This window comes from Oncorhynchus nerka, linkage group LG24 (genome assembly GCF_034236695.1).
Source record: "Oncorhynchus nerka isolate Pitt River linkage group LG24, Oner_Uvic_2.0, whole genome shotgun sequence".
Classification (NCBI taxonomy): domain Eukaryota; kingdom Metazoa; phylum Chordata; class Actinopteri; order Salmoniformes; family Salmonidae; genus Oncorhynchus; species Oncorhynchus nerka.
In genome coordinates this window covers 97,614,257-97,626,294 of record NC_088419.1, presented here as the reverse complement: position 1 = coordinate 97,626,294, position 12,038 = coordinate 97,614,257, and the positions used below count along the sequence as shown (strand labels likewise).

At 40.4% G+C, this 12,038-nt stretch overlaps 1 protein-coding gene across 5 annotated transcripts in view; it reads left to right on the top strand.

Annotated features, from left to right (window-relative positions):
• The first annotated feature begins 8,955 nt into the window (after positions 1–8,955).
• Positions 8,956–12,038, top strand: part of LOC115123321 (ubiquitin-protein ligase E3A-like) — a 58,488-nt gene continuing 55,405 nt past the window's right edge. For 2 of the 5 annotated variants that reach the window (XM_065009372.1, XM_065009369.1), the window contains exons 1-2: positions 9,971–10,073; positions 10,225–10,268. In XM_065009372.1, the coding sequence (XP_064865444.1) occupies positions 10,047–10,073; positions 10,225–10,268 (71 nt within the window). In that variant the 5' untranslated portion in view covers positions 9,971–10,046. Of the gene's footprint in view, positions 9,198–9,969; positions 10,074–10,224; positions 10,269–12,038 lie in introns of those variants that run through there. The other 3 variants (XM_065009370.1, XM_065009373.1, XM_065009371.1) reach the window with 3 other exon arrangements.

Below are 12,038 nucleotides of genomic sequence, written 5' to 3'. Positions count from 1 at the left end.
TGTTGACCCGGATCCTACTGTTGACCCGGATCCTATTGTTGACCCGGAACCTGTTGTTGACCCGGATCCTACTGTTGACCCGGATCCTACGGTTGACCAGGAACCTATTGTTGACCCGGAACCTACTGTTGACCCGGATCCTACGGTTGACCAGGATCTTACGGTTGACCAGGATCCTGCGGTTGACCAGGATCTATCTGAACTACAGTCTGCTTTCATTGTTTTACAGACAACCTTTATTTTCCTTGGTATTGAACACAGGTATAACAACATCTATGGTGTTTTCTAGGATCTATCTGAACAAAAAAATCTGCTTTCATGATTTACAGACGTACCTTTAATTTCCCATTGATCGTCTCCCTGCTTACAAATATCTGGGCATTTGGAGAGACAATAAACTGTCTTTTTTTTAAAAGTATATTGATGAGTTAACTAAGAATTTGTGCATAAAAATGGGCTTCCATAGAAACAGGTCATGCCTCTCTATTGATTTAGATCAATCAGTATTCCTTCCTTCCTGATTTTTTGTCTGAATGCTGTCATTCATTAAAGTTTTTACAATTTAAATAGTGCAAATTTGTTGTATCACTGGCGACAGGTTTTGCACTCATATATTCTATCAGAAAGTCGGACGGCCCTCTTTGACCTCGAAACACGTGCATTTTTTAAAGCCCTTTGGTAAAGAAAAGTCCCACATTACCTGACTTGTTCACTTACCTACAGTAGTAGGTTCACCAGATCAACAAACTGTGCTTCTCCAGAAACAGCTTTTACAGCGTGGTACATGTATGGAACAATCTGCAGCGTTCCCTGAAATAACAAAATATTAGCGCCTTCGAAAAGCTGATTGACACCTTCTGGCTGAGTGCAGACACACAACAGGATTTAATTCATTTTTGTTTGTATGTGTCATTCGTTGTGTTTTTTTGACACAAATATATAATTATCTGTCTTTTGCAACACACAACACAAATAAAGGTCTGGCTTTGGTGCAAACAAGTTGGCCTTTCTAAAACAGTTTTGGCTGGTGCAGGTTCTATTGATGAACAAAACAGATCTGTCTGGAAACCAAAACAGTTCTGTCTGGTGCAGACCACATTTATTAAATGAACAGTTCTGGCTGGTGCAAAATACACAAAGACCGAAACAGTTCTGGCTGGTGCAGACACACAACAGGAAACAGTTCTGTCTGGTGCAGACACACAACAGGAAACAGTTCTGGCTGGTGCAGACACACAACAGGAAACAGTTCTGTCTGGTGCAGACACACAACAGGAAACAGTTCTGTCTGGTGCAGACACACAACAGGAAACAGTTCTGGCTGGTGCAGACACACAACAGGAAACAGTTCTGGCTGGTGCAGACACACAACAGGAAACAGTTCTGGCTGGTGCAGACACACAACAGGAAACAGTTCTGTCTGGTGCAGACACACAACAGGAAACAGTTCTGTCTGGTGCAGACACACAACAGGAAACAGTTCTGTCTGGTGCAGACACACAACAGGAAACAGTTCTGTCTGGTGCAGACACACAACAGGAAACAGTTCTGTCTGGTGCAGACACACAATAGGAAACAGAAAACAATCACCCACCAAACACAATAGAAACCAGACTCCCTAAATATGGTTCTCAATCAGGGACAACGATTGACAGCTGCCTCTGATTGAGAACCATACCAGGCCAAACACAGAAATAGCAAATCATAGAAAAACTAACATAGACAACCCACCCAACTCACTCCCAGACCATACTAAAACAATATAACCAAAGAACTAAGGTCAGAACGTGACAAACCGGTCCCTGGATGGCTGGATGGCAACAATGAAATGAAACTGCTGGTGGATCGTAAGTTTGATCTTGTTCTTGATACCATAATGTCCAATCAAAAACAAATCTTTTTTTCCCCCCAAAAAAATAAAAATAAAAAATAAAATAATATAATACTTGTGTAGATAATCGTCGGTCCAAACCTCTTGTCTCTTTTTTACCCTTGTAGATTGGTCAAAATGAAATCCGTGGAGGCCAGAGATTTTATTTATTTTGTCTGGAAAAAGAGCACGGCGTTAGCTAGGCCCGGATGCAAGAATTATGACTACCCGGCAGAATTAGCATTGCATTCACCATTTTTCTTCTCAAATCCAGAGAACATAAAACAATAGATGTTGATTTTGAGACATATTTCAGTATACGCTGTTCATATTTATGCAAGGTTTCGGTTCTTTTTTCAAAGAATTCTCACAAAAAAAAGGCCTTTTACATTTAATTCAGGTCATATCATGCTAATTTTGCTATTTGCGAGGAAAGAACTTGGAAGAAGACAACAACAAAATGTAAAATCCTCAAAAGTTTTGGGAGCCGGTGCTTATTATGGGATGTATTAGGTTACGAAATCAGACTTTTTTGGATATAATGAAAATGATATGTTAGCGAAAGACCCCACTGAACGATTCAGAACATGAAGAATCATATTTGTCTTGTTAAAATGCATTTTATAACACAAGGAAGTGAAATGCCAACTCCACTCTGGGCAAAAGTAGGTCTTGTTTTGAGGTGTTTTATTTTGAGGTGTGTTTTGAGGTGTTTTATTTTGAGGTGTGTTTTGAGGTGTTGTATTTTGAGGTGTGTTTTGAGGTGTTTTATTTTGAGGTGTGTTTTGAGGTGTTTTGTTATTAAGTTGTTTTGACTGATGTCACGTCGACCTATGGTAAAATTTGCTAACTCTCTAGCTAACCAACAACTGTAACGAGAGAAGTGCTCATCGTGCAACATCATTTAGGGGGGCTCCCGAGTGGCACAGTGGTCTAAGGCACTGCATCTCACTGCTAAAGCCATCACTGCAGACCCTGGTTCAATTCCAGGCTGTGATTGGCCATGATTGGGAGTGCAGACCCTGGTTCGATTTCAGCCGTGATTGGGAGTCCCATAGGGTGGTGCACAATTGTCCCAGCATCGTCCAGGTTACATTTGGCCAGGGTAGGCTGTCGTTGTAATTACATATTTGTTCTTAAGTGACTTGCCTAGTTAAATGAAATGTATGTTTTAAATAAACATTGGAGATGAACTATAGTTTACATGTTTAACTAGACTACATCTTAACTGTACCCAAATACTATAGAATCCCCATGTAGTGTCAGAGCAGTGTGAAACATTAAATCTCTCTAGAGCCTAAAGGTCTGAGCAGAACATTAAACCTCTCTAGAGCCTAAAGGTCTGAGCAGAACATTAAACCTCTCTAGAGTCTAAAGGTCTGAGCAGAACATTAAACCTCTCTAGAGTCTAAAGGTCTGAGCAGAACATTAAACCTCTCTGGAGTCTAAAGGTCTGAGCAGAACATTAAACCTCTTTAGAGCCTAAAGGTCTGAGCAGAACATTAAACCTCTCTAGAGTCTAAAGGTCTGAGCAGAACATTAAACCTCTCTAGAGTCTAAAGGTCTGAGCAGAACATTAAACCTCTCTAGAGTCTAAAGGTCTGAGCAGAACATTAAACCTCTCTGGAGTCTAAAGGTCTGAGCAGAACATTAAACCTCTCTAGAGTCTAAAGATCTGAGCAGAACATTAAACCTCTCTAGAGTTTTAAACATCACAGAATTTGCACACTTGTGGAATAGTTTTCGTAGCCTAGGATCCCGAAAATGTGGCCTTTTGCCAATTAATTTCATGCAATTCTAAGTCATTTTACATGACTGGAGACTTTGGGCAGAATATTTTTTAATACTGAACAAATGATGGAATTGACAGGCTACTTTGACACTTACAAACTGAGGATCTGAGATCAATAAAAACCACCTTGTCTTGATCCATCAACAGCCCAGGCCTTGATGTGTGTGGAGACGCATATTGTAGACTACAATATGAGGAGAAAATTATAGTCTGAAAAATGCTTTCCAGTTTCACTGACTCACCCAATTATGCGCAGCTCACTCGCCGGTGAAGGCCGATACAATTCCTGTCAAAAGCCTGTCTCAAAATAATTGATCAAATATGTTGGTAGCCTACAGCATAAGAATTCGACAGGCCTTGTTATTGGGCTATACACAATCCACAGCTAAGCAAGAAGCTACTGAGCCTCTGGCTAAATTATAGGCCTTAGTTTCGACCATAGCCCTCATTTTTAAATATGCCGTCCTTAAAAGGCCATTCAAACTAATGTAGAGTCATAGAGGACCTGATAAATATAGCTGTCCTCTCTTACTGAAAGGTCAATGGTAGCATGTTTCAACATGCATTTTAAATAGGAGAGGAGGAGGAGGAGGAGGTGGAGGAGGAGGAGGAGGAGGTGGAGGAGGTGGAGGTGGAGGTGGAGGAGGAGGGAGGAGGAGGAGGTGGAGGAGGAGGTGGAGGAGGAGGAGGAGGTGGAGGAGGTGGAGGAGGAGGAGGAGGAGGAGGAGGTGGAGGTGGAGGAGGTGGAGGAGGTGGAGGAGGTGGAGGAGGAGGAGGTGGAGGAGGTGGAGGAGGAGGAGGTGGAGGAGGAGGAGGAGGAGGAGGTGGGAGGAGGAGGTGGAGGAGGAGGAGGTGGAGGGAGAGGAGGTGGAGGAGGTGGAGGAGGAGGTGGAGGAGGAGGAGGTGGAGGAGGAGGAGGTGGAGGAGGAGGAGGTGGAGGAGGAGGAGGAGGTGGAGGAGGAGGAGGAGGAGGTGGAGGAGGAGGAGGTGGAGGAGGAGGTGGAGGTGGAGGAGGAGGAGGAGGGTGGAGGAGGAGGTGGAGGAGGAGGAGGTGGAGGAGGAGGTGGAGGAGGAGGTGGAGGAGGAGGAGGAGGAGGAGGAGGTGGAGGAGGGGGAGGTTCTCACACACCATGAGCGAGCCTTAATTTGGTAGGGAGGAGGTGGAGGTGGAGGAGGGAGGTGGAGGAGGAGGTGGAGGAGGAGGAGGATAGGGTGGAGGAGGAGGTGGAGGAGGAGGAGGAGGAGGAGGAGGAGGAGGAGGTGGGGGTGGTGGTTGATCTTCATTTATGTTGTTCTACAGCAGTAATCCTCATAACCTGATGGATTCCCCCTCCAAAATAACTCAACACTCCCCTCCCAACATCTTGTGTTTTCCTCTATTTGACCATAGCCTCGGAAGTCTAAAGTTCTCACACACCATGAGCGGAGCCTGGAAGCCGAGGCTAATTTGACCACAGCCCTTTTGAGGTTCTCTGTTCGACCAGACCTCCAGAAATTGATAGCAGAGCTGAGATCAATTGATTGCCAAGTTACTGTCACAGACCATGGTTCCTGTCCAAGGTACTGTCACAGACTATGGTTCCTGTCCAAGGTACTGTCACAGACGATGGTTCCTGTCCAAGTTACTGTCACAGACTATGGTTGCTGTCCAAGTTACTGTCAGACTATGGTTCCTGTCCAAGTTACTGTCACAGACCATGGTTCCTGTCCAAGTTACTGTCACAGACTATGGTTGCTGTCCAAGTTACTGTCACAGACTATGGTTCCTGTCGAAGGTACTGTCACAGACATTGGTTCCTGTCCATGTTACTGTCACAGACTATGGTTCCTGTCCAAGTTACTGACACAGACCATGGTTCCTGTCCAAGGTACTGTCACAGACTATGGTTCCTGTCCAAGTTACTGTCACAGACATTGGTTCCTGTCCAAGGTACTGTCACAGACCATGGTTCCTGTCCAAGTTACTGTCACAGACTATGGTTGCTGTCCAAGGTACTGTCACAAACTATGGTTCCTGTCCAAGTTACTGTCACAGACCATGGTTCCTGTCCAAGTTACTGTCACAGACTATGGTTCCTGTCCAAGGTACTGTCACAGACATTTCCTGTCAAGGTACTGGTTCTGTCACAGACATTCCTGTCCATGTTACTGTCACAGACTATGGTTCCTGTCCAAGTTACTGTCACAGACCATGGTTCCTGTCCAAGGTACTGTCACAGACATTGGTTCCTGTCCACGTTACTGTCACAGACTATGGTTCCTGTCCAAGTTACTGTCACAGACCATGGTTCCTGTCCAAGTTACTGTCACAGACTATGGTTCCTGTCCAAGGTACTGTCACAGACATTGGTTCCTGTCCATGTTACTGTCACAGACTATGGTTCCTGTCCAAGGTACTGTCACAGACCATGGTTCCTGTCCAAGTTACTGTCACAGACCATGGTTCCTGTCCAAGTTACTGTCACAGACTATGGTTCCTGTCCAAGGTACTGTCACAGACATTGGTTCCTGTCCATGTTACTGTCACAGACTATGGTTCCTGTCCAAGGTACTGTCACAGACTATGGTTCCTGTCCAAGGTACTGTCACAGACATTGGTTCCTGTCCACGTTCCTGTCACAGACTATGGTTCCTGTCCAAGTTACTGTCACAGACTATGGTTGCTGTCCAAGTTACTGTCACAGACTATGGTTCCTGTCCAAGTTACTGTCACAGACCATGGTTCCTGTCCAAGTTACTGTCACAGACCATGGTCCCTGTCCAAGTTACTGTCACAGACCATGGTTCCTGTCCAAGTTACTGTCACAGACCATGGTTCCTGTACAAGTTACTGTCACAGACCATGGTTCCTGTCCAAGTTACTGTCACAGACCATGGTTCCTGTCCAAGGTACTGTCACAGACCATGGTTCCTGTCCAAGGTACTGTCACAGACTATGGTTCCTGTCCAAGTTACTGTCACAGACCATGGTTCCTGTCCAAGTTACTGTCACAGACTATGGTTCCTGTCCAAGTTACTGTCACAGACTATGGTTCCTGTCCAAGTTACTGTCACAGACTATGGTTCCTGTCCAAGTTACTGTCACAGACCATGGTTCCTGTCCAAGGTACTGTCACAGACCATGGTTCCTGTCTGTCACAGACCATGGTTCCTGTCCATTGTGGATGAGTGTAGGGACTGAGTTTACTAATGTAAAAGTCTAATTACTGTAGGACATGATTCCCTATATGAATATCTGGGTTGGAATGAGATTTAGAAAATGTACAAAGTGAAATCTACTTCAATGACAACTGGAGCCATCTAAATGTTTTTTATTTATTTGTTATGTTTTATTGAACCTTTATTTAACTAGGCAAGTCAGTTAAGAACACATTCTCATTTACAATAAGATACTAATTATTTTAGCAAAAAAAATTATCGTTAATTTACAATCTGTAGAAATGAGAAACTATGAGAATAGAAAGGTTCAGTACTTTTGTGAAGCATCACAGCACAGTAGAAACATGTATGGCAAATAGAAATCCAAAATGGATGGAAGGGTGGGACTGGATGGTGTTGAGAGAAAGATGGGAGGGGTTGAATGGAGCTGAAGGGTGGGACTGGATGGTGTTGAGAGAAAGATGGGAGGGGTTGAATGGAGCTGAAGGGGGACTGGATGGGAGGGGTTGAATGGAGCTGAAGGGTGGGACTGGATGGTGTTGAGAGAAAGATGGGAGGGGTTGAATGGAGCTGAAGGGTGGGACTGGATGGTGTTAAGAGATAGATGGGAGGGGCTGAATGGAGCTGAAGGGTGGGACTAATAACAACAAGATAACCAATGTAAAACATACAGGGTCTGTCAAATGTATATAGGTTCAGAACGTTTGCTGGACGTAGAAGCCTAAGTGTTGTTGTTTATTAGCTTACTCCAATTGGGGGAGGGGTGGTAGGGTTTGGGGAATAATACAGATATATTCGGTAGGGTTTGGGGAATAATACAGATATATTCGGTAGGGTTTGGGGAATAATACAGATATATTCGGTAGGGTTTGGGGAATAATACAGATATATTCGGTAGGGTTTGGGGAATAATACAGATATATTCGGTAGGGTTTGGGGAATAATAAAGATATATTCAAGAAAAGAAAGTGTGTATGTATATATATGGGTATGTGTGTGTATATATATGGGTATGTGTGTGTATATATATGGGTATGTATGTGTGTGTATATATATATATATGGGTATGTGTGTATATATATGGGTGTGTGTGTATATATATGGGTATGTGTATGTATATATATGGGTATGTGTATGTATATATATATATATGGGTATGTGTATGTATATATATGGGTATGTGTGTGTATATATATGGGTATGTGTATATATATATATGGGTATGTGTATGTATATATATGGGTATGTGTATGTATATATATGGGTATGTGTATGTATATATATGGGTATGTGTATGTATATATATGGGTATGTATATATATTGGTATGTGTGTGTATATATATGGGTATGTATATATATGGGTATGTGTGTGTATATATATGGGTATGTGTGTGTATATATATGGGTATGTGTATGTATATATATTGGTATGTGTGTGTATATATATGGGTATGTATATATATGGGTATGTGTGTGTATATATATTGGTATGTGTGTGTATATATATGGGTATGTATATATATGGGTATGTGTGTGTATATATATGGGTACGTGTGTGTATATATATGGGTATGTGTATGTATATATATGGGTATGTGTATGTATATATATGGGTATGTGTGTGTATATATATGGGTATGTGTGTGTATATATATGGGTATGTGTGTGTATATATATGGGTATGTGTATGTATATATAGCACACATACATATAGCACACATACACACATGTATTTCTAGCACACCATTCCAGATTAGTCTGCACACTTTGAAATGTTGAATGGCATTTCTAGTTTACAGTAGCGTGCAGAAGAATAAGGAGAATAATGCGTTGCAAGTCCCACCTAACTATGAAGTTGTCTACTTGTCATTGACCTCATCTATTGATTGCATTGTTTGAACAGAGTTAATTAAAAACATGAATGGAATCATTCTTCTAAAATTGTCTGGCTAGCTAACAAACACAAAGGTCAAATTCATTGTTATCACAAATGTTTTATCACAGCACTGGTAAATTACTGGTTGACCAACTCCCTGAACAAAATGGTTTACATCCAGTCATAACAAGGTTCATGACCCTTCTAGTATTCTAATTCCAAATGTTCTGTTTGGGGATGACCATGCGCTGCATGCCGGGATACATCTCCGTGTTGACACAAAATGGTCGAGTATATTTTGTGACCTGGGAGTTTAGCAGGCCTAAAAACCAAACTTGTATCGTATTATTTGGCACGCAGAACATCCATTGGAATAGTATATAGTAAGTGCCGAATATAGTGTTCTAGGAAGGACACGTGAGAGCAAGACTGTCGAAGGAAAGCTGATTTGGCCACAAACAGAAAGTCCGCCCCTGAATGACTCGGCTACCGCTCACAGGTCGGTAGTATACCAAATCTATCTAACGCTAGCTAGCTAACACCGGGGATACCGGGATTGGACTGCAATTTACTGTCCGAGGTGATTCCGTAAACAGCGTGGAAAAACATCTCCAAAATATTCATACACGTTTGCAGTGATTTGACTTTTTTCTTATTTTTTTAAACTCCGTGTCCACCCTCCAGTTGTTGACATGTCCAGTTTGACATAATATGGGTTTCACTTCGATTGAACTAGAATCATCTAGCTTCTTCTCAACTCGCTGCTGCTGTGGTGACAGTTCAGGGGCCCGTTTGATGTGAACTAACGTCCGACTAGCTTGTGTTTGTCAACAATGTAACAATGTCGCAACATTGTACTCATTACGCCGATACTGTCGCAACATTGTACTCATTACGCCGATACTGTCGCAACATTGTACTCATTACGCCGATACTGTCGCAACATTGTACTCATTACGCCGATACTGTTGCAACATTGTACTCATTACGCCGATACTGATTGTACTCATTACGCATACTGACAACATGACATGTAACCAGAGGTGTAATCATTACGCCGATACCGTTGCAAAGCATTTTGGCAACAGAAACCGTTTTAGTCTAAATGGGAAACGCGAACGAGAGTTTCCATTGGACAAATTCCCCAGTAGGTCCCTCCCCGTGTCGTTCCGTTAGCTTCCGTTTTGGTTCTTAAAACGGTAAACGGTTTCTGTAATGAATACACCCCAACCTAAATAAAATAATGTTGCAACAATTGTAATGAGTTTGTTGACATCCGGGTGCTGTAGAATACTATCTTCCATGTAAGCACGAACCATATTCTGAATGACGAAGCAAAATACTCACTATGTCGAAGGAAGCACATGAATATGAGGTAGTTGAACTGTATACCTGTTTTAATTTTCTGTCTTTTTCATGACTTATTATTCCCGACTAATTACGGACGTTTATTTTGGAAAGCCTAATATAAAGATGATCCTCGGAAAGGTTAGTTCTCTAACTTCCTCCCATCTCGTCCGTTTCAGAGTCCAGTTACCTACATCACAGAGCACACTAAACCAAGCCGAATGTAAGTGGCAGGTACAGGCATGTTACTACTACTACTAATGCCCCATATTTCCATGAGACACCTCATTTGGCACACAGTTTTTTGAAAACAATTGTTCTGCAATTCCTATTTGGACTGAACATGTATTGTGAAATATCTGATATGACATTGTGATGTGAGGATAGATATTATCATTCTGATATGTGAGGATAGATATTATCATTCTGATATGACATAGATATTATCATTCTGATATGACATTGGATGTAGATATTATCATTCTGATATGACATTGTGATGTAAGGATAGATATTATCATTCTGATATGACATTGTGATGAGGATAGATATTATCATTCTGATATATATTGTGATGGATAGATATTATCATTCTGATATGACATTGTGATGTAAGGATAGATATTATCATTCTGATATATTATCATTCTGATATGTATATAGATATTATCATTCTGATATATATTGTGATGTAAGGATAGATATTATCATTCTGATATGACATTGTGATGTAAGGATAGATATTATCTGATTCTTGTGATATATTATCATTCTGATATGACATTGATGATGTAAGGATAGATATTATCATTCTGATATATAAGGATAGATATTATCATTCTGATTCTGATATATATCATTCTGATATATAAGGATAGATATTATCATTCTGATATGACATTGTGATGTAAGGATAGATATTATCATTCTGATATATAAGGATAGATATTATCATTCTGATATATATAGATATTATCATTCTGATATGACATTGAGATGTGAGGATAGATATTATCATTCTGATATGACATTGTGATGTGATGTAGGATAGATATTATCATTCTGATATGACATTGTGATGTGAGGATAGATATTATCATTCTGATATGACATTGTGATGTAAGGATAGATATTATCATTCTGATATGACATTGTGATGTGAGGATAGATATTATCATTCTGATATGACATTGTGATGTGAGGATAGATATTATCATTCTGATATGACATTGTGATGTAAGGATAGATATTATCATTCTGATATGACATTGTGATGTAAGGATAGATATTATCATTCTGATATGACATTGTGATGTAAGGATAGATATTATCATTCTGATATGACATTGTGATGTAAGGATAGATATTATCATTCTGATATGACATTGTGATGTAAGGATAGATATTATCATTCTGATATGACATTGTGATGTAAGGATAGATATTATCATTCTGATATATTGTGATGTAAGAGGATAGTGAGGATAGATATTATCATTCTGATATGACATTGTGATGTAAGGATAGATATTATCATTCTGATATATAAGGATAGATATTATCATTCTGATATGTGAGGATAGATATTATCATTCTGATATGTGAGGATAGATATTATCATTCTGATATGTGAGGATAGATATTATCATTCTGATATGACATTGTGATGTAAGGATAGATATTATCATTCTGATATGTGAGGATAGATATTATCATTCTGATATGACATTGTGATGTGAGGATAGATATTATCATTCTGATATGACATTGTGATGTGAGGATAGATATTATCATTCTGATATGACATTGTGATGTAAGGATAGATATTATCATTCTGATATATAAGGATAGATATTATCATTCTGATATGTGAGGATAGATATTATCATTCTGATATGACATTGTGATGTGAGGATAGATATTATCATTCTGATATGTAAGGATAGATATTATCATTCTGATATATAAGGATAGATATTATCATTCTGATATA